The sequence below is a fragment of the Taeniopygia guttata genome, chromosome 4, assembly GCF_048771995.1.
Source record: "Taeniopygia guttata chromosome 4, bTaeGut7.mat, whole genome shotgun sequence".
Taxonomy (NCBI): domain Eukaryota; kingdom Metazoa; phylum Chordata; class Aves; order Passeriformes; family Estrildidae; genus Taeniopygia; species Taeniopygia guttata.
Window position 1 is genome coordinate 64,182,631 of NC_133028.1, and position 22,835 is coordinate 64,205,465.

The 22,835-nt window shown below is 39.2% G+C and overlaps 2 protein-coding genes across 3 annotated transcripts; one reads left to right on the plus strand and one right to left on the minus strand.

The window, feature by feature from the left end:
* The first annotated feature begins 3 nt into the window (after positions 1–3).
* On the plus strand, positions 4–9,582 carry MFSD8 (major facilitator superfamily domain containing 8). The gene is made up of 12 exons (XM_030271982.4): positions 4–176; positions 1,173–1,258; positions 2,191–2,234; positions 3,254–3,494; positions 3,811–3,924; positions 4,533–4,677; positions 5,280–5,338; positions 5,935–6,043; positions 6,512–6,646; positions 7,023–7,126; positions 7,224–7,483; positions 8,180–9,582. The coding sequence occupies exons 1-12, from the start codon at positions 70–72 to the stop codon at positions 8,393–8,395; spliced, it is 1,620 nt and encodes a 539-aa protein (XP_030127842.4). The 5' UTR covers positions 4–69; the 3' UTR covers positions 8,396–9,582.
* Positions 9,583–10,143: 561 nt separating this feature from the next.
* On the minus strand, positions 10,144–22,675 carry PLK4 (polo like kinase 4). 2 transcript variants are annotated; one of them, XM_002188908.7, is made up of 16 exons: positions 22,537–22,675; positions 21,964–22,059; positions 21,416–21,511; positions 21,205–21,319; positions 19,314–20,346; positions 17,706–17,806; positions 16,083–16,474; positions 15,550–15,654; positions 15,067–15,169; positions 14,465–14,614; positions 13,970–14,100; positions 13,503–13,594; positions 13,136–13,274; positions 12,169–12,309; positions 11,150–11,256; positions 10,144–10,761 (listed from the first exon to the last, which is right to left on the minus strand). In XM_002188908.7, exons 1-16 carry the CDS (start codon positions 22,564–22,566, stop codon positions 10,662–10,664), a joined length of 2,931 nt encoding a protein of 976 aa, XP_002188944.5. In that variant the 5' UTR covers positions 22,567–22,675; the 3' UTR covers positions 10,144–10,661. The 2 variants fall into 2 exon arrangements, with proteins under 2 accessions (XP_002188944.5, XP_030127841.4); XM_030271981.4 differs by lacking the exon at positions 22,537–22,675 and adding an exon at positions 22,207–22,508.
* Positions 22,676–22,835: the final 160 nt, after the last annotated feature.

Sequence of the window (22,835 nt, forward strand, 5' to 3'; positions counted from 1 at the left end):
CCCCGCGCTCGGGCGCCCCCTGGCGGCGTGCGTGAGGCGGGCGCGGGCGGGGCCCGGCGCTGCGGGGCCATGGCGGCCGCGGGCTCCCCTCCGGAGTGGCGTCCCGAAGGGCGGGAGCCCCTGCTGGGGTCCGCAGGGGTCGCGGCGGGTGAGGGCGAGGAGGAGGAGGAGAACAGGTAGGGGCTGGTTCCGCGGTGAGGCGGCGCCAGGAGGTGGGGCCCGACCCAGGTGTCGCCCGTGGGTGCCGGGTCCTTCCCCGCCCCTCACGGCGAGCCCGAGCCCCGGGGCGCTGCCCGGCCGGGGTCCCGCCCGAGCCGCTGTGCCCAGCGCTCCGCAGCCCGCGGCTCGGACCGGCCCGGCCCGGCTGCGGGAGCGGGCCCGGCGCTGCTTCCCTCCGCAGGGAAACGCGAAGCCGCTCGCTTGGGAAGTTCCTAAAAAACGCCTGATAGGATTAATATGGGGCAGAACTCTGGGTGTTTAACAGCAGCCTTCATGTGTGGGCAGCTATTCGTCGCTTGAGGCTTTTTTCCCCCTTCTGACAGCAAAACAAGTGTTTTGAACTTAAAATCTCAGATATGCATAAATCTAGGTACGACTTGCATAAACAGCCTTTGTAAACTATGTTTAGGCATCTGAGTCTGCACCATCTGAATACCAACTTCGTAACTTAGTTGGTAACTTCTATTTTAATTTTTTTTTCAGCCCTTGCAAAAGACAACTTTTACGTTGTATTTTGTTATTTTTCTCATCATAAAAAAACAGACTCCCTGTAGCTTTTAGTGGAATCAAGAGTTGTTTCAGGCTTGATGTTCTTTTAAGGTTACAGCTGTGAGGGGTTTAACACCCGATTTTAAAAGCTTTTATATGATCTGTGATGCTCCAAAGTGTCTATACAAAGAGTTTGCAGAATTGGAGATCTCCCTAGATCAAGATCTCTCTGTGACACATTTAGTGTGTGATAACATTTCTGTTGTTTTGTTTGATTTGTCAATCTAGTATTTTTCCACTCAAAAATAGTTTTATAGTCTGAGTGGACATCCACTCCTGCTTAGCAAGTTACACAGTTGTATTGAGAGTTTGGTGAAAAAATGTTTTCAGTGTCATGTGGGAGCAACTAGAAGAGGATCTGATTATGATTTCTTTCTCCCTCTTGCTTTTTGTTTTAAAACCAGGGATGTTGTGGAATCACAGGAGCATTATAAGAGCAGGTGGCGATCCATCTGGATCATGTACCTGACAATGTTTCTCAGTAGCGTAGGTGAGTAAATACATGTGGAATTCGATGTTACTTGTTTAATTAATATACTTTGGTTTGAAAATGACAGGGCTTTCTAAATTCCAACTACAGAGCTTCTTTAATGCTACTGTTCAAACCTCAAAAAAGGTGCATTGTTTGATTCCTCAAAAGATAATGTATGAATCTAGCAAATCAAACAAAGTTACATCTAGTGGGATAAGTAATAATAAAACTGGTTTTACACAAAGTGATGGATTGCATAAGTCTGTGGATTATGACTCCCTAATACTTTGGTACTGTCAAGGTAGGGGTATTGAACAAAACAAAGGTTGCACTTTTATCATCTGGAGTGAAACTTCTAGGGAATGAAAACAGAAATAACGTGTAGTTCTTAAGAGGTAATATCTTTATGGAAATGTATGCTGTCTATTTCAAAACATGTATCAAAACTTGTTTTCTCCTACTGGACTTTGCATCTCCATTGCAGGACAAATTGAAATTTTATTCCTAAATAACTCCCCCCAGAAACAAGAATGCTGTTGATTTTTGACCTGTGGTGATTTTCTGTGGGCCTAGAAATTATCTTGAATTTGATAGGATACTTCAGTAACTCTTTTTTTATTAAAATTAATTAAAATCTCTTTAACTAATCAATACAGATATGTCAGTATATCAATAAATTATTTTTACTTTGGGGACGTTGTTTTCTGTCCATTGGGAGAACAACACTGGGAGTTTTTTTGTTTAGTGTGTATGCACCTACAAAATGGTCTTTTGAAAATATTTCCTCCTGATAGGAGGAATTACCATTCCTTAAAAAAAGTAGGAAATGCACAGGTTTATAGTATAATACATTTAGAAGCAGAAGAATGAACTTGTAATAACTGTTTCGGGAAAGAAAATGAATGACAAAAATGGCAAATAAAATAACATCATTTTTTATTGTGTTACAGGTTTCTCAATTGTAATTATGTCTGTGTGGCCGTATCTCCAAAAGGTTTGTAAATATGGGGTGTTTTTTAAATTATTAAGAACAGAAAACTGCTCAGAAAGTAGGTAATACAAAACCTGGCATTTTATTTAGGAAAAGAAGAAGTAGAGGGAGGTGTGTGGCTTTAAGAGACTTTTATTCTGCCATCCACTTAGACAGCTTTTATTATTTCTTGCAAAATCTGTCAGTTTTTTTCCTGAATTGATAAAGGTATATCATACTCCAGAAATGTTGGTTTTCCAATATCATGATTTCCTGGACAGCAAATCAATAGAAGTCTTGTTATTAAAACATAGTAGACAATACTTGTCTGGGTTTTGAACAAAAGAAAAAAAAAAAAAAAAGAGGAACTGAAGGTAGAAGTTGCTTTGTAAATGTCACATTGTTGCACATAGATCTTGGTATTCCTAACAGGGGACAGCCATTTTTCCTGCATAGTGATTTTAGTTTAATTGGGGGTTTTTCACCTCTTAGATCTTAAAAGCAGCACAATAGTCCCTAAAACCTCAGTTTAATCTGTGCTAGGATTTTAGTGCCCCTGGAACTCTAGAAGGCAGTTTCAAATGCAAATTTGGAAGAGTATAACCTGGGCAGGTACCTAGAGGTGTCATTGAAAGTGAGGCTGATGCTGAACTCTTGCAGAAGACAAGAAAATACACTGCCAGCCTTGTAAATCAGGACAGATTTAGGCGTGTGCAGAGTCAATGGGAAGAGACTCCTTGCTCCTGGCATGGAAGGTGCCTGCCATGCTGCTGAAGTTCTGTCTCTAGCCAAGAACATCAGCAGTGCTGTACAAAAACAACTGGCGTTTGCTGCAAGTGAGCCATTCGCAGGCTTAGAAGCAAAGCAGATTTTATTTGTTTAGTGCATTGCTGGAGAGAGTGTGCCAGAGTTTATTACTCATGTGAGAGAATGCATGACAGTCCAGAGACCTTGGTGTCCCAGGTTAATTCTAAAAGGTTGCTGCTGATAATATAAAACACTCCAGTGCTTTACCCACAGATCTGACTCATGTCTTCCTGCAGATTGATCCGACAGCAGATGCCAGTTTCTTGGGCTGGATTATAGCTTCATACAGCATTGGCCAAATGGTTGCCTCTCCCCTCTTTGGCCTGTGGTCCAACTACAGGCCCAGGAAAGAGCCTCTGGTCATTTCCACTGCTATTTCAGTAGCTGCTAATTGCCTCTATGCCTACGTCCATGTGCCCCATTCCCATAACAAGTACTACATGCTGACTGCCCGTGCTCTCGTGGGGTTTGGAGCAGGTAAACACAGCAGGACTTACATTTCTGGAAATCATTACATTCTGTGTCTCGTGTAAGATTGTTAACGTGAAGTTTTAATACCAGATTTACTATTATGTGAATGAGAATGTAATATTTAACAAAGCAAAGGGTTGGCCCATAGTGATTTGTAACAAAATTGTGCAATTGTGCTGTTGCATAAAAATACTGGAGGGAGTGCTGGCTTTTATTATCTTGCAAAATAAGAAACAAACCCCTGAAATAAATGTCACTCAACAGTTTAATGATATGAACGTGATATTTACATAAACCCTTGCTTGCTTTTGGATTTTTAAAGGAAATGTGGCTGTAGTTCGATCATATATTGCGGGTGCCACTTCTCTGACAGAAAGAACGAGTGCCATGGCCAATACCAGTGCCTGCCAAGCAGTTGGCTTCATATTAGGCCCAGGTAAAGCAAATCTTCTTTCCTCACTTCTCTTCTTAGGTTGAAATTGGGCACTGGAAGTAGGAATCCTCAGCAGCTGTATGCAGGGGATTTTAAGGCATAATTCGTCAATGATATCACAATTGAATAAATGGGATCCACTAGTACTTCTGTAAGCCAATATAAATGAAAAATTCTTGTCCAATTGCTCTGCACCAATTTAAAATTTAATTTAAACCCCCACGCCCTGCACTGCATCTTTTCTCTCTAGTTTGCCCTTAGCACGAGGGATAATCCAGTCCCAGCACCAAGATTTTCCACTAGGAGCAAGAGGAAAAAAGAGTAAATTGTCTGTCTTCTAAGAAAATTAACCGTTGGTATACTCAGAGTTCAGTACTATAAGTGTCATGGTGCTGTTTATACTGTTTATTTTATGTAATCATTTACTTTCCTGGCTAGCTGAGATCCCTCTGGTATCCATTTTGTTTATTTAGAATAGGATTCTCAAAATGTAAAAGGCTGGACAGATGTAATACTTAAATTTTCCTTGGCAGTTAGAACAACTTTTCTTATGTGTTCTAATGTTTTCTTAATGATTCTCAAGATTTTCACAGTACATTGATGTTTTTAAGTTTTTCAGACATGTTTTACATTTATTGGAGAAGAAGGAGTAACGTGGAAATTCCTTTTTCTTCAGCTGAACATGTACACAGCACCAGTTTTATTTGGAGCTCTCTTAGGAGTTATTAATATTATTCTCATCTTTGCCATATTCAGGTAATCAAGTAAAAAAACCTTATAAATACCTTACCTTGTTTTTGTGGGTGACTTGTAGCAAATAATATGCTGCTCAGCAGGAGGAGTAATAAACATGCTAAAACTATAAGTTGTTATTACATTTTTGAGTGTTTCTACCTTCTTTAATACCTGTATTTTTCTGATACTCATAAATGAATCTTATTGATGTTATGCTTAGAATGTAAGATAATTTTAAAAGTTAAAGATATTAGACTATTAGGCTTGATATAGTTTTAGTGTTGATAGTTGCTGCCCATGTTTTTCTCTAAGGAGAAATAAGGTTGGCTTGTCTGTAGGGATCTCTCTGTCTGTGTCTTTCCTTTAAGATTCTCAGGGGGCATTTTTATTCATTATCCCACCGTTGCAGATGCATATGGATATATGATATTCTCTTACTAAAATATTTCCTTTCTTGAATAGTGTTCACTGCAGTCAGGTGACAGCTTTTGTAGATGATGTTTGATGGAGCTGCAAATAATTATCCTATAGATGATACCATTTACAATTATTTTAATAGAAACTTGACTCAATAGCAGACCAAATAAATATGTGTATTAATGAAAAAAGTTCTACATTTCTAGGGAGCATCGAGTGGATGACATGGGACGGCAGTACAAAAGTATCAATTCTGATGGAGAAGGTACCATCCTTGTTTCCTTGAAAACTTATTCTGTGATTATAATTTTGAAGTACTGTCTTATTACATAGAAGCATTTAGAAGTATTCTGAAGTTTGATGCACTGGGAGGTTCATGTGGAAAATAGGCTCCATCTCTCCCTAGCTGGTCCAGAAATTGCTTCATTTGTCATGTTGTGCCCATAGTGCTGTCTGATAGCGAAGAAGGAAAAAATAAAAATTGTATGGATCCTTCCATACTTTCACCCTGAGAATTCTGCTGTGTAATTTTGGCCTTTGAAGAGAATGTTTTGGTTTCCATTGTTCAGACGTTTCAAGAAGTTTGCTTATTTTGCTGTCATTCATGACTCATTGGGAAAACAGACCACGTAACCAGTTTGGAAATAGTTTTCTCTAATTAACAGTGGAATTGAAATTTCAACAACTCCATTTTGATGTAAAAACTTTATAATTTGAGTGTCAAAGTATAACTGCCTAGCTGCCCACCAACTTACATGCTAAATACTTGGAAGACCAAAGGAATCATTGCTGTTTGTAATTTGTGATGGTATAAGAAAAAGCTCAGTGTGCAGTTCAGGTAATTCTTTTGTGTTGCTGCAGGAAGTGATGTTCTGGATCAGAACACAGAAGGAAGCATTGACCACGTTGCTGTGGTAGCACTCAACGTTCTCTTCTTTGTCATCCTGTTTGTGTTTGCTGTCTTTGAAACGTAAGTTTGTCTATTTTCTCTCAAAATGTTCAGACATGTAGTTATTAGAGTGGGGAGGCACGTAAACGCTATTCTGTTCCACTCATCGTCCTAACCTCCTGAGTCCAAAACCATAGGCAATCAAGGTGATGTGTACTGATAATGTATCAAAGGTCAGTAGTAACTAAGGTAATGAGTTAAAGGTCAGCAATAACTAAAGATATGTACAGTTTGTGGTATAGAAAACATTAATGTAAAAGCTTTTGAATGGAGGCAAATCCATATCCTCAACTTTTTAAGTATTCAAAAAAAAGCTTAACTTGGGTTGGTTTTCACTCTATCATCTTTTCATGAACTACCAGAAATAGATAAATGATGCTTCAGAGTGTGTCTGGTGCAGTGCATTGATGTTTGGGATGATATATGTATGGACACTAATATATGGAAGAAGCTTTTTATGATTACTGTATTTTTGTTCTGTCATTTCAGTATAGCTACTCCACTTACAATGGATATGTATTCCTGGACTAGGAAAGAAGCTGTTTTTTATAATGGGATAATCCTTAGCATGATTGGCATTGAATCAGTTATTGTTTTCATGGTGGTTAAAACACTATCAAAAAAGTAAGTTTTTGGGATTTTGTTTCTTATGTTGACTAAATGTGAAAAGCTTTATGGCAAGGCCAAATCTCTTACTCAAGTATTTTTTACTTGGTAATGAGTCTGGGTTTACTATAACAACGAAATACTTCTAGTTTTGGCATAGCCTTGATGTTGTGGTAGTTCTTTATTCTGTCAACAAAACCCCCTCTTATTTGACTGTCTTTTATTCTTGAATCACAAGAAAAGCTGGTTTTAAGTTACTGTGATTTTGTAACTTTTCTTGCTGATGTTTTGGTCAAATATCATTTCCACAAACTAGTGGGCTATGTCATTAGCAGCTACCTAAATTTTACATTAATTAAATGATACATTTAACTACAATTTCATTGTTTGGTAGGACTGGTGAGCGTGCCATACTCCATGCAGGCTTACTGATTGTCTTGGTTGGATTCTTTATCTTACTGCCTTGGGGGAAGAAACTACCAAATATCCAGTGGCAAGGTATAGTTCAAGTCTTACTAGACCACCTTTGTAGTGTTTTTTGAAAGCCTTTCATTGCACTTTTGTTCTTAATGATATGAATAACTTATTTCTACAGAAATAAAGAACAACTCCATTCCCAGAACATCCCCCAGTGAAATGTTAGCACCTTTCTGGAGTTTGCCAGAGCTGCAGCTGCCATCCAACCACACAGCAGAACCCGTGGGCTGCCCTGTCACACAGTCCTGGTGCCTGAACACTCCCATGATCTACCTGGCCCAGTACATCAGCTCTGATGTGCTCATAGGCTTGGGCTATCCTGTTTGCAATGTCATGTCCTACACTTTATACTCAAAAGTCCTAGGGCCAAAGCCTCAGGTAAGCACCATCCCTAAATGGTTTATATCATTTGCCCTGCAAGACTCACACTCCCTTTATTAGAATGAGGGGTTTAGTTAAAATTCCTTTTGTTATCAGCCAAATAATAGCGTGTTTTAAGCAGGGCAGAACTTTGCAGGAGCTCCAATCTTTTTCAAAATCCAAGGCAAGTCTCTGGGGAATTAGAAAGCAATTCTTGTGCTATTTTTGCAAATCTTAAAACATGAAAATTTCATTACTGTTCTGAGAGAGTTCTTTTTGTAATTACCAATTACATATTTGGAATATGAGCATGGAATAATGTCTCTTACTAAGTTAATTATATAAAGACTACAAATGCTACTAGACCCCCAGAATGGGCATTTTTTAGTAGTGAACACTATAGCAAACTTACATTCTTGCTTAACAAAATACTTTATTCCCCTTTTTCCCATTTTTTCTTGTTGTATTTTGGTGAAAGAGACTTAATGCTTTGTTTTTTTAAAAATCAGTAGAGTACCTATAAGTGGAGCCTTGGAATTAAAGCTTGGAGAGGCTGAGCAGTACTCTTGGAAACAAAGTAGTGTTTTAATGAATTTAAGAAAGATAAGTGGTTGTTTAAATACTTCTAAATTTTCTAGTTAGGCTAATGGGTTGGAATTAATGGCAAGCTATATAATGCCTGTATTACTTATGTAAGCTTTTGATCTGCTGTAGGGTGTCTACATGGGATGGTTGACTGCCTCTGGAAGTGGAGCACGGATCCTTGGGCCTGTTTTCGTGAGCCAAGTCTACACTCACCTGGGGCCACGCTGGGCATTCAGCTTGATCTGTGGAGTAGTTGTAGTCTCTCTCTTACTCTTGGAGATAGTATACAAGAGACTTATTGCATTTTCTGTCAGATATGGGAGGATGCAGGAAGAGAATTGTTAATATGTATTTTAAAAAAAACCCAAACAGTAAAACCAAGCAGAGGTAATACTTAGTTTATTACTGCTTTTGAATGAGGAGTACCTAACCACTGACCTTGTTGGCTGTGTGCTAACAACTGTACACCTGTACTTACATGTTGACAGAACATTTAACTTGGTCATACCCCAATACCTGATTAACCCTGCTGCAGTTGGCTTCTGTGTCCTGTTTTTCTAGCAGCAGAGGAAGGAATGTGACGGGTCAGAGCGATATCATGGCACATATGAAGTGTGTACAGTTTATATGATGTACATATGCCCTGAGTGCAGCTGTGAAGGTCACAGGTTATGTGCATCCTTTCCAAAAAGAAGTAAAAGAAATATTATCTTGATTCTGTGAATCAGGATTAGTAACTCTTCTGTAACTACAAGATTAGTTGAGCTGCATGCACTTTGTATGGAGACACCACTACCTGAGCAAACCTTCTGACGTTGGGTTTGTTGGCTTGTAAGCACTGGTTAATACAGACATCTGGTTCTGGAACCTGTTACATCTCCTCCAGGATTCCAAATGACAGGTGACAGAAACACAGAGGAAGGTAGGTGCCCTCCACACAGGTAGTTGATGTGGGATTTGGGTCTTTAATTGATCAAGAGCCATTGAAAATCAGTTTCAGCAGCTGTTACTTGAACTATGGTGAACCAAATGTGCACTTTTTCTTCTACTGTTTTGCTGAATGCCTTTTTGTAGCAAGAAGGATAACCTGAAGCTTTTTTTAACTACAAGAAAAAAAGTCTAAGCACAATAGTTTACACTTTTGTGCTTGGTGAGAATGAATGCACTGTGCTGTGCAGTGGTAAGTGGAAGGAGAAAACTGGCTCCTGGGTGTTCACTGTTATTTGCAGACTATTGTTTTTTTTATATTAGGGTACAAGAAACAGGAATTTACAATGTTTTAGTAATTCAGGCTTTATTTTAAAAAGTAAGACTGTAATTTTCCTTCATAATGGGGCCTAAGCTCATCTCTGCGGGTTTGTTTAGCGCTACTGGGGAAAAAAACCTCTGGAGTAACTCCAATATGAGAGTTGTGGCTGCTGTCTAATATGTCTACTATTTGAATTTAATAAATGTAATTATTATTCCTATGTACTCAATTGTTCAAACACTAAGAGACTACTGAATTAAAAGATTATTTTTTTCAATACTGACTGAAGGAGATACACAAGTTTTATTCTTACGGGCTTTCCTGCTGAAGAATCACAAAATGTTGTGATGAAGGACTTCACTTTTATAAGCTAATTCATAGTAAGTGCTACTTGTATATTGTTCTTGATGTTCCTAGTGCTAAATTCTTTATTTGGTAGCTTATTTCCTTGATTTGGACATAACAAAGCAACCAAAGTTCTGTCTCTAAACAGCAGCTGAACAAGGAAAACTGGCTTGAATCAGTTCAGCTGAGCTGTACTTGCACACAGCCAGCACCAGCTCCTCTGAAACTCTTCATCCTCCCCCCTCCAACATAATTTTGGATCCCAGTCCATTTAAGATCTCTTCCTGCCTAATAAGAAAGTCATAGAGTATTTAAGTACAGATACAAGCACCATCAGGAGTGTTAGCACACTTGAAGTCAAATGCTTAGGAGAAAAGCTACTGTTAATGCTACTTCAGTTGCTGTAAGTATTACTCAATGTGCAAAACAAGGTAAAACCACCTGAAGTTATTAACTCTTCTCCTTTAACCATTACTTGACCATAAAACAAATAAATAGATCCAGACAATTACCACTGCATTTATTTTTTTTTTTGTATAACATGCTTGTGCAGGGAAGTTTTAAGCTGCTGCTACAAAAAATAAAAACAGACTTATAAAACATATACATATTTACATATATTACTTGTAAGACATAAAAATATAAGTTATTTACAAATACAAATACTTGAACAGCACAGATGCATTTTCCTTGATTGTTGGCACTGAGTAAGCAGTGGAGTAAGAAAAAAAAAATACAGCAGATTCAGATTATTTCCAAAGACTTAACACAGCCAAGAACTAAGTTCCTCGAAGTTTTGCTTGAGCAGGTTTATCCATCACTTTAATGAAAAATATGTTTTGTATGATACTTCACACACAATTTGCTACACATAAAAGAGAGTAACCCTCCCCTTCCTAACTTTTCACCAGATTTTGGAAGAATCTCTGTGTAAGCTGAGTAAGATCAGTCACTTTACTGGGAAGTCAGTGAGTGAGTTTATTAAGCTCTTGTGCCATGACACCCAGTTTTCTTTAATCAGTGAGGACCAGCTGGATTGGTAAACATTACGAGAATAGAAGACAGACAGTGCAGCTTCTCTTTGATGTATTCTGGCAACTTATCATCTTCTCCATACCTAGAGTGGTAAAGCAGCATAGAAAAATTGAGAGGCTTAAATAATTTTATTTCATGACAATATAGTTATTTCAAAACACTACTTTCCTCAACCTCCTTGTTTTTAATACTACACATGAATAGTGGCTGTACTCTGGAGACCAAGTAGATGCACTACCAGTTTTAGTAATTCATTATCCAGATAACAAATTAATAATTTTTTGTTATCATTTGGCTATGGGTGCTTCTCTTTATTTAATAAGCTGACATAAGCTAACCCTCTGTGAAACAATGGCGATGCTAAGGTTTAAAATTTACAAACCGAAGTCAGCAGCAGCTATGAAGTTACCTGATGTACAACAGCTTTGTACTGAGTTACCTGGATGTTTTTATGGCAGGAACAGACTCACCTGGTTGTGTGGCCATCTGGAGAAGTGTAAGTGATGGAAGAGACACCTGCCTGGGCTACCAGCTGGGATCCATCATTGAACTGAACCCATACTGCTCCACTGGTCAGCTGATGAGAGAAGTTACATTGTGGTTTGAGCATATAAAAATACAAAATTACAAACCTAGAACTTTTCTAATAATGGAAACTGAAAGCTTTTTCAAAATTGCTGAAGGGACTTTGATATTTTGGTCAGTCTTTTAAAGACAAAGATTGCATAGATACTACTTTGGAGTAAGCAGTCTCATGCTGACTTCCTCAGGTTTCCAATACTTGGCTTTAGTTATCCTTGTCAATGTCAGATATATAAAGAATTACCTTTAGCTTAACCACTCCTAAAGAAATCTTATGAAGGGCCAAACTCTAAAAAGAGGTCCATTTGTGAGAGTTCATAGCCATAGACAATTTAAACTTTATACATATTTCAAGAGAACTTTTTCTTTTAGGACAGGAAGCTTACTTTATCTGGAAAGCCAAGAACAATATTTTAAACCTAAAGCTTATCCAACAGAAAAGCAGAGGGGATGATGGCTTTGCAAGGAAACAGCTTTTCCTGCTGTAGAGGAAGACACATTTCTCTTGTGCAAATCTGGTATGTAGCTATTAAAAACTTTGTCATAACACCTTTGCATTAGTGAACAGAGAAGGTAAACAGTTTCAGTTTTTTACCAGAGTCAAATTTAAATGACAAAGGATGCTGAAATTGGCAATAACTGCCACAGGAAAACTGTGGTAACTGAGGTAATGAACTATTATTTTGGTTTCTTCTACTTACGAAGTTCTCCATGGTTTTTATCTAAGATACTTATTTAAGAGTATCTTAGATAAATTATGTATCTTTTCATACAAATTTTAGACTTAAGCTGTAGTGCATAATCAAATGATTCCTCACAAATCACGTTTAAAGTTAATGACTTAAAAATACATATCTCAAATTAGTAGGAAAAAGAATAGACACGCCTCCTTTATTAAATTTCTCACCTGAGAAGCCCAACCAACATTTTTCACAAAAACAGATTTGACAAGTTGGGCTGAATTTGGGCTGCATTCTGTTTGAAGAACAGAGGAGCAGGTCTTTTCAACAGTGTTAGTCAGAAACGTAGGCTTTTCACAGGGCACCACCTAAAACCCAAAGATGCACAGAATTAACAGCCTTGGCATTAACCCTCCTGATGAGCTGTAGTGGTTAATTGCCACCTGTTCATGTATACAGACAGATTTAGCCTCTATGCTTCAGTTAACAGCATTACAGTGTAAAAACCCCACAGGGACACAACTTTTTGTTGTCAGTTCACTTCAGTCAGGTGGAAATGGTCAGACTCTACTAGGGACATGAACTACACAATCAAATAGATGCAGATCCTACAAATGTAGATTGATGTATATTCAACAAAGCTCACACTACAAACTCAGTGTGCCAAGACCCCAGTATAATTCAGCCAGCTGAGGAAGTTTTATGAGGAACCAAAGCTTGGTGGGCCTTTTAAACAAACCAGATGAAATTGCTCACAAAGCCTTATTGGCTACACATATATTCTCACTTATCCTTTTTTTATATACACACTAACACTTGATTATTTCAGAGCAACAACATCAAGTGCCAATACTCTATGTGATACCATTTGTTATACAGCACCAAGGGCTGTATAACATTATATAACATTATAGCTTTCAAACTGAAGACTGTGCTGTCTAGCACAAGTAAGCAATTTTCAAACTCTGCTCCCAAGAGGCATTTGTGGTAACGTTTTGAAGTTTTCTGATTTTTCAGATGGTCTTAAATCCAGATATCAAAAGTTAGTTGAAATCAAAGCTAACATTTCTAGTCAGTATGCTGAAAAATGGCTAATAAAAGCCTATGCCCATACACATTAATTTTAATTGACTTAATTCCATTAAGTCAAGTAAAACAGCAATTGGTCTCCATGGTACATCCTTCTATACTTACAGGAGCACAGTTTGGAGTCTGAACTGGAGTAGAACTGGCAGCTTGATTTCTATCCAATGCCACGACTTCTTTTGAATAGTTTGTCTTGTCCAACAGTGGAGGTGCTACATCCTGTGGTGATTCAGTACTACCAGGTTTTCTGGAAAAATAATAAGAACAATGGGAAAAAGGTCTGTCCAAAAGGTATTAAAGAAACAAGTGAGGAGACATAGATCTTCCTTTATTTTACCATGGACTGTCCAAAGCACCTGACAGCAGGAGTCTTCTGCAGAACTGTTTTTCAATTCAAATACATAAATATTCAATAAATATTCAACAAGTACATAAATATTCAAATACACCAGTGTTTTAAACTGAAAGATGTTACCTTCCAACAATTATTGGAAAAAATGGAGCACTTCCACTCCTTTTCTCTTCTTCCAAAACAGCACATTCCAGTGCAAGGCATATACGATGTCCCTGAAATGAGGAGTTTAATAAAGTTTTAAATTGAACTGTATAACTATTTAATACACGTTTAGTGTGGCAAGTAAGCCCACCCAAAGAAATTTCAACAGTACTCAATTTTTCAAGTTGTATAAAGCAGCTTCATCTGTTGTGTTAATCCTTTCACCAGACAGGCAAACCTGCTTTACACACTAGTTCCCCTCAGTCTTGCTTGTGAGGGATTGTAACTATTACCTCTATTCTGATATTTGCTCTTCCAGAAAACACCATCCTCCCTCCTTAATAGTGTAATGAAAGATGTGGAAAGCAACACAGGAAACACATTTGTGAAAGGGAAGCTGAATTTTCAGGAAGTTACTTGGAAAAGATCTATGTAAAACACCTTACCTCATTTGCATGATCCATATAAGCCTGGATTTCCTTCTTTAACCCTGCTTTGCTTTCTCCTTTCAAAGTGAAGGATTTCCCTGACTTTTCAATCACACGAGTTATATCAGCTGTCTTATGGATCTTTGCTCCTGCAAGAAAATGTGAACACTTTCAGTGTGAGCTGTATAAAATAACAGTGAAACCGTGGAAGGCTTGGAGCAGGGACATGCCTCTTAGTAAGCAAAGGTAAATGTAAAGAACTCATGAATAAAACCAAAGTATAATTCAAAAAACACTTCTGCAACATATACTTCCTGAAGAAAATATCAGTAAGGAATTAAAGAATCAACTAATCTACAAGTGCTAAAATAAAGGCAGGGTGTCCAAAAAACTGCTTATAGTGCACTATTTTCTTCCAGCTGGAGGGGTGGTTGTTTAGTGTTAGGTAATATTTTAGTGCAGCCCTAAAATAATGATTTAGCTATTTGAATAACTGGAAAAATGAATACATACCATCATAGAAACAAATTTCAACATCTGCAGGGGGTGAATTTTCCATCAACATGCACTTGGCATATCTTGTATAAAAGGTCACTTTGGGGGTTTTTGTTCTCACCAACTGCACAAACTTAGCTGCATACTGGTATTTTTTCCAGTACTTTTCTAAAAAAGAAAATTAAAAAAAAAAATAGAATTTAGCAGATTAAACACTGTGCACCAGCTTGAAGAGAAGTAATTTAAATTATGTATTTGATAGCTGGAAGTTGTGAGAAGTATTTAAGTACTTGACAGACATGTTTAGAGAAAGTGACTTTTTTCCACCAGCAGCTCCCGGTATGAATGAGGAAAAGATTACAAGAATTTTGATTTTAGCACACTACACTGTAAAGGGGAGACTCCTTAAAGCTTCCATATAAAAGGAATCAAAACCTGTGGGTTACACTTCCTTATGAAATTTCAAAACATTTTCCAGTTAAACTGTAGTTTGAATCTAATTCTGAAAAGAGTTCTACTTCGGAGTTATCTGAGAAGTTATAGATCAAAGCTATAAAGTTGCAAGATTCACTTAAAAAATCACATTAATCATTGTAATTTTTAAGTAAATTTCAGGTTACCTGGCAAGTTGTCAAAATTATACGTGCAGATGCCTTCAGGAGGAGGAGGAGGTCTGTCACCAAGAAGGAAACCTCTTCCTTCATTTGGATGATAAACTGCAATCTACAAAAAGGGAACAAAAACTGTGTGTAGTTGCAACTTACTATAGCACTCTGCACTTTTAACAGGCATGGAAATAACTCACATTTTAATTAATTACTGTGATTTACCAGGAAAGCTCTATTCCTCTAAGCAATTATTTAACAGCAGCACACTTTCACCAATACTTCACCTATTCCAAAAGTAAAGTTCAATTTTTGATTTGAAATAATTGCTTGCTCCCTATATTTATATGGCTTTATTATAGAGGGGCAGAGTTTACAGCTCTGCATATATAAACAGTGGATTTCAAAAGAAATAATCACTTAAAAAAAAAACCAAAACAGCTCTGAATGAACTCCAAGCACTTCATAAAACAGTGAATAAATCAAAAATATACTCACCACATATCCATCACAAGATATTCTGAGAACTTCTTTCACAAGTTCCTGTGAGCGGTGTTCTTTCAGAAACTCCATACACACTTCCCCGGTATCTAGAATGCTCACCTAAATATATTAAATACGAAGTTAAACAAAAAAGACCTTTACTTTCTGCAAAAGGTAAGATACACTTTTTTTCCCCACAAATGCTTTAATAAATGCACTTCAAAATGATAACTGCTTCTTACAGTAATTTTTGTTATTAGTGCTATTTTTTTAAAGCAGAACACTTCAAGATAACTGAAGGGTATAAGCCTGTAACTAAGGTTGAAGCTTCTTAAGTGACAAATCAAACACAGACAGGTCTGCTCTATTATGCTTTAAGTATTCTCTATACAAAAGCTAAGATGCATCTTACTACTATGATTTTAAATTAAATTATTCTAGAATAAGTTTCCCAAAAACATATATTTCCATTTTACAAGTGATTTTTAAGAGACAGTCACACCATATTAAGCACTTCAATTGTTCCCATTTTTAGAACTGATACTTACCACTGCATTTTTGGTTTTTTGCCTGATGGGTTTCAGCCTGTGAGCAGTGAGAGGTGACACAACACTTCGCAGTGTAGGTTTCTGGTGTGCTGATGGTTCTTGGCCACAAGTTTGGCTTTGCTCTGGAGTTGACCAAAGGTCACATGGCATTCTGGAGTTCAGCCAGAGGCCAGGCTGAATTTTCTCGTTTTTGCAGAGAACTCCAGGGATGCATTGCTTTGGGTTTCTCTGGTTTAAAGAATGTGGACAGTCACCAGATGCACTGTGATTCCTTATATCCTTTAAGGTGTTCCATGCATTCCTTGGTGCATCCTGCTGCACATCCAGATGGTACTGAAAACCTCCCTGTGCATTACTCTTGCCAGTCAGGTCTGCAGGTGGTCCCAGAGGATCTGAAAGCATCACAAAGGGACACTGCAGGTTCAAAGAGTCATAGCCAGAAGGAAAAAAATTCTAGTATAGCTTTAAAAACTTTTTAAGGGATTGTCTTAGAAGGCTTATTTAAGAGAAGAATGGGATTTCTTTAATCCTCAGTCCAAATCATCAGGATTTTTAGAACCATCAACACCAATGCTAGCAAAACTCCAGTGCCACTTAAAATAAGCTGTTCCTGCATTTCAGTTATGATGGTCTTCAGTTTTCATACATCACGTAATTTTTAAGAATAATTTATAAACAAAATACTAAGACTTCAAATAGATTCTTACACAATAATTAGTTTAATCTGTTGAAAAACAGCTTATTTACCATTCAGATAACCACTAGTAGCAGATTTCATAAAAGTTCCCATTTATCTAACTAGTGTTTTACCATCTTCCAGAGGTTTTAATACTCAAAATGTTAAATGCATACTCTGAATCCCTTGTTTTCTTTTTAAAATCCTTGTATTTATTTCTTTTAAACACCTGGTTTTATATTTAACCTTCCTATAACTCCTTCTCTAGTTTTGATATTTAAGCCCTTGATCAACTTTCACTTCACCCACATCATTATTGTGCTCCTTCTGCTCTGTGGCTGAACAGTTGAGAAGGGATCAAAAATTAAATAGGATTATTCAGACCATATGGTCTCTGATTCCAATTCCCTGTAGACAGGAAGGGAAGGAGTCCGGTAATATCAAACCAAAAAAGGCCAGAATGGATTTATGGTTTATTCTTATGATTAAATTACTTTATTTGCAAATGATGTCATAGGATGCACAACAAAGAACACCTCCATCCCTTCTGTGTCTTTGTCCTTTCCTCCACCCATCCTTCTGCAGCCTTATTATCTTTCTCATTCATTGAGGCCCCATCTTCTCTTATTTAGTTGTAATTGCACAACTAAATTAACAGGGTTTTCAAGTCACCTGCTAATATTTTATCATATACTTACTCTGACATAGTTACACAACTGAGTAATTATATCAGGGTCTAAAATTCTGGTTTCCTCTTTGTTTTGGGGTTTTTTTTGGCTTTTTTTTTTTTTTTTGTAAAACAGTACTAGAAAATAACAAGCTTGTTTTAGGAAACTGTGTAATCAAATTCAATGTACAAAGAAATAAAAGAAGAATAGAAAATCCCACTGAAACTATTACAAGTCTCTAACTTGACTGCAAAAATACAGAAGTTATGATTAACATACCATTCGTCTGCATACTTCCAAGCCACTGCTGCATTGTCTCAGCCTGGGACTTCTGCTCTAACAACCCAACCTGGGGCTTCACTGGGCACAGATAATTTGAGCTACAAAATAAAAGTTACACACATTATCAAGATTGCATCAAAGACAATTGCACAACAAAAGTTAAAATGCTACAGCTGCAGAAACCACAACACCTAGAACAAGTAGGAAATGCAGGCGTCATTTCGTAGCTCTAGAACATGCTTCTTTTGCATGGGGTAAAGAATAAGAAAATGAAATAGTTTCCAAATGGAATGAAAAGTTATGATAATGCTGCCAGCAGTAGCTGTTCTTACATCTAGCTCTTAATTCAGAGCCTTGGCAGAGACACAGTGATGACATGACACCTTTGAGCCCTCTCACTCAGCATAATAAACATGCAGCTGAAAGATGCCAATCCTACCACCCAAAATAATTTGAATTTGTATAAAATACAGTAAATCCCAGAAATTTTTACAGCTTTTTAGATGATCACATATACGTAGCCACAGGTGACATAATCCATGTGTTAAAGGATAAAGAATACACACAAAACCAGTTATTGCAGAGTCACTGATCTGTTGTAAATTCACAATAAGCTCCTGAGGTTTTTCATTTCCATAGCCTCAACCTGTCTGCACTTTGTTGTAGTGATGATGACTACTTCACCATTGGCAAGGGCTCACCACCAAAACCACCCCAAAACCAAAGAATATAAAGCATCTAATTCAAGTCTTAGGACTTGCATTTAAGGCTGAAGTGCAAGCTAACTATAGGTGTAAGAGGCTTTCCTATAATCAATTATATAAAAAAAGTTGTAACCATTAAGTTAATCCCCATACATTAATATTCTCTCATGTTTACATTCAGCATGGCTTTGTGAAGTCGTGGGGAACAAAAGTAAGCATTACCATAACATTTGCATAAATTTTTGATTTATCAAACAGTTTTTAATTTTTTATTTATCAAACTAGAAAGCATGCACATGCCCACTGAACTTTGCTTATGTCAAACACCTGAGAACGGTCAAGAAAGCTTCTTACTCCATTTACGTTTTTACAGGGAAATGTGCTTGTTTATCTTTTCCTTGAACTGATTTGCAAAGAGAAAACATAGGAAATTATGTCAGTTCTTAATGTGGTGAGAAATGCAGGAAGTAAGATATGGAAGTCCTTATATTAAACCAGAAAATTATTCTTTTGATATTCTGCTCATGGAAAGTCTATAGAAAGAAGACACGATTTTCACAAAGAAGTTACAAATAAGTACAGGACTCCATTTCAAATAATTATCTATGACTGACTCTTTCCTTCTGGTACACCATCTTTATAATCTATTGCCTAATCATTACTAAATTTCTGTTTTATCCTCTCTAAGCATAAGAAAAAAACACCTCAAGAGATCAGCAAGTAAAAATGTTGATAATTGCACTTTGAATGCCTTCTCCCCTCATCAGTCTCTTCTACAAATAACACTTAGCAAGGCTCTCTACTACAATTACTGTGGGGAAAGAAATAATCTACTTTCTGAAGTGGAAAGAAGACAATAAAGGAGCTCTAAATTTCATCTGAATAAAAAATTGATTCTTACTGTGGTTGATCTTTTACAGGTGGCGATATCTGCTCTTCAAAAGAACCAGAAGTACTAGAAGTCTTCTCCTTAAATATTTCTCCTATATCAGTATAGCTGTTGGCAGGTGAAAAGTATTCTGTGTTGTCCCTTGGTCCTATTTTAGGCTTGGAAAGCACTTCTAAAGAGTGACATCGATCCATGATGTTGGATATGCCTTGAGTCTGGCTGTGGGATGTGCCAGACCTGTCTGAGGAGTGGGCTCTTCGGAGGTAGCGGGAATGTGGCCTCTCCTCAGCAGGCTGCGTGGTTCTTCCCCTGCCATTTACTCCAATTTCCTTTCCCTGAATTCCCCACTGTTGGAAAGAACCACTTCCCTCTCCCAGTGAATTATTACTGGAATTCTTGTTTGTAGGAAAAAAAGTAATTTTATTTGGGAGTGGCTGTCCAACTAACAGCTTCTTCTTTTCCTTCAAGCTACCACTGGTACTGATGCTGGAAGAGCCTGTGAAGGTTGTAGAGATGGTGGCATTTCCACTGTCCATGGAATCTTCTGAGGTTCCCAGATCTCTGCTCCGTGCAGAGCTACCCCTGGACATAAAAGGATGATCCAAGACTGAGGAAAGACTCAAGCGATCTGCGGGGTTTTTGCGCAGTAGCCTGTGAATGAGGTCCTGCGCCTCTCTCGACAAGAAGGCTGGCATTTCATAGTCTGCCAGCACCACTTTATTCAGCGTGTTCCTGACCGTGTCCGTGTCAAAAGGCGGCTTGCCGATGAGAAGAGTGTAAAACATGCAGCCCAGAGACCACACGTCGGACTCCAGCCCGTGCGGGCTCCTCGTGGCTATCTCCGGAGAAATGTAATTCGGAGTCCCACACATGGTGTAATGCTTCTCGTGAGGCATCTTCAGCTGAGTCGCCAACCCAAAATCAGCAATCTTGACATTCATGTTACTGGTGAGTAAGATGTTGGAGAGGGTGAGGTCCCGGTGCAATATTCCGTGGGAATGGAGGTACAGCATACCCGTGATAATCTGGTGCAAGAAGTGTCGTGCTGTCAAAACAAAACCAGATGTTGTGTCTTATATTTGAAATCATAGCTCTGAAGATAACTGAGCTTTAAGTCTGCTATTCGTCTTGCTTCTATTTTTTCTTGCAAAAATAGAAGCACCTTTTTCTTTAGGTGTCAGACCAGTGAATCTGGTCTGACACCTAAAGAAAATTAACTTTCTGCTTTCTAGTTTAAGCAAAATGGCACAACTTTGTTCTAAGTTCATGAAAATTTATGTAACGCAGGAAACAGGACTGGAAATATTCTCAATTGGCCCAAACTTTCTAAAGTCAGATTCTTAAGAATTAAAGCTAAGCTGCTCATAGCTTTTGGAAACAGACAGAAGTTAAACTAATGATGCCTTTATATAGCAATACCCCATTAATCCAGTCCTGTGGCCTGGGTCCCAAAAAATTCCATCTGTAGCAGTATCACGGAATTAAATTAGAAACTGATAGAGAAGCAGGTAAACTGGAAGAACTGAGCAAGGGGTGAGCAGTGAGGTGAGTCTGTAAGCAGTAAAGGCAGAAGTTGACAATTTTCCTGTTCTTTCCTCTTACCAGTCTTGACCCACATTTCAACAGAATTTTAAGTACAAAGGTAAGCTCTACTTTCTGTCTCTGCCTTCTAAGATCACCATCTTTTCATACTCCAAGTAGCACAAAGAGAAGCAAATGTATATAGAAATGCAAGTGAATATATGCACAATAATAATCAATCTCTAGATTATCACTTACCACAAGACGTCAAGGTATAGAAACTGTGATGGCAAGTTTTAAACACTCTTCCTCTAGAATTCAATATTAATTGAGCAATGCTAAACATTAACACAGAGGACTCCACAGACCAAAAAAATCTCACCTTCATCTTCTGAAAAGGGTTTCTTTCGGTTCTTTATGTATCTGCTCATTTCGCCATTGTGACATATCTCAAGTATCAAGTACACGTAGTTGCTATCTTCAAAATAGTTATAAAGCTGGAAAAAAAAAACAAGGAAAAAATGAAATTCCATTTTGTAGACGATGCAGCAAGTCACATGTACAGCCCTCTCTACAAACCTCACGATTCTTACCTCAAGTATAGATGGATGCTTTAGCTGACAATGTATTTTCACCTCATTCTGAACCCTCTGTACCATTCCAACTTTGTGCATGGCTTTTTTGTCTATCTGTAAGTGGATCACAGCAAAACTTAGATGTTCAGTGCATGTTTGCCTGACCATTTTTAAGCACAAGCAAGTTTTCACATAGTTTAACTTAACATACTCTTTTAATGAACAAGTGTAATAGATAATTGGAGGAACACAACTGAAAACAGTCAAGCGTTAACATTATCAATACTAACACTTACTAATATTTTTTCTGAAATACTTAAGCAGAGAAACCTAAATCTCATTTTGCTATGCAGACAGGCTAAATATAGTCAACACTAAAAAGCATTTATATTAGTTACTAAGTCTGTTTGGTCGCGGTGCATCTTTCAAGATCCAGTTGTAATCTTAATGTCTGTTATTTACAAACATTCAACCCAAACACCAGTGCCCAACTCATAACCCCAACCTGCTACAACTTTGCATTCGGTTTCCAGGGAAACGGATAGTTCCTTGTGCCGCTGCCTTACCATTTTGATGGCCACTTCCAGGCCGGTTTTCAGGGATACTGCTCTGTAAACCCCTGCGAAGGAGCCCTTCCCTAGGAGGTTCCCCACCTTGAAATCCTGTAAAACGAACAAACCAGCCTCGTTAGCCTAGGGCTTTGTCAGTCAGGCTTAGCAGCGCCTCTCCCGATGCGGACCCTCCCACCAGCGGAGCGGAGCCCACGCACCCCCGAGATCCGGGCAAACCCCGAAGTGGCCCGGGGGTACCTGGACGGAGCTCTCCGGGGCTGGGCGGCGGGGCCCGGCAGGGCCGCACAGCCACCCCCGCCGCATCCTCCTGCCGGCACCGCAGTGCCGCTGGCGCTGCCCGGGGCGGCGCGGCCGGGACGCCTTCCCGCCGCCTCTCCCGCCGCGGCAAACACCCGCCCCGGCTGCCATGGCAGCGGCCGCGGAGCCGCCGCTCCCCGCCAACACGTGGGGACGGGGCGAAGGCGCGGGAGGAATCGCGCTCCCTCCAACACCCGCCGGCAGCGGGACGAGCCCGCGCCCGGCCCCTCCGCGCCCCGCGGCCGCGACGGGCGGGGCTGCGCGCCGCACCTCTATCCTCTCGCCGATGCAGGTCGCCATGGCGCCGGCCGTTCTCCCTCGGGTCCCGCTACCGGTCGTGCCGAGAGCCTGGGGCGCGGTCGCCCATCAGGGCGCCCCGGGCCGCCCGCCGCGGCGCAGCGCCGCTCGCTCCCGGGCCCGGGGGCGGCCGCTCCGCTCCCCCCCCGCCGACATTTTGAAAAGTCGCGCCGTTACCCCCCGGCCCCGCCCCGCCCCGGGACGAGGCTGCGTCTGACGCAAGCGCGTCACGCAGCGGCCCTCGCGGCCGGGCCGCGCGTGCGCGGTGCGTG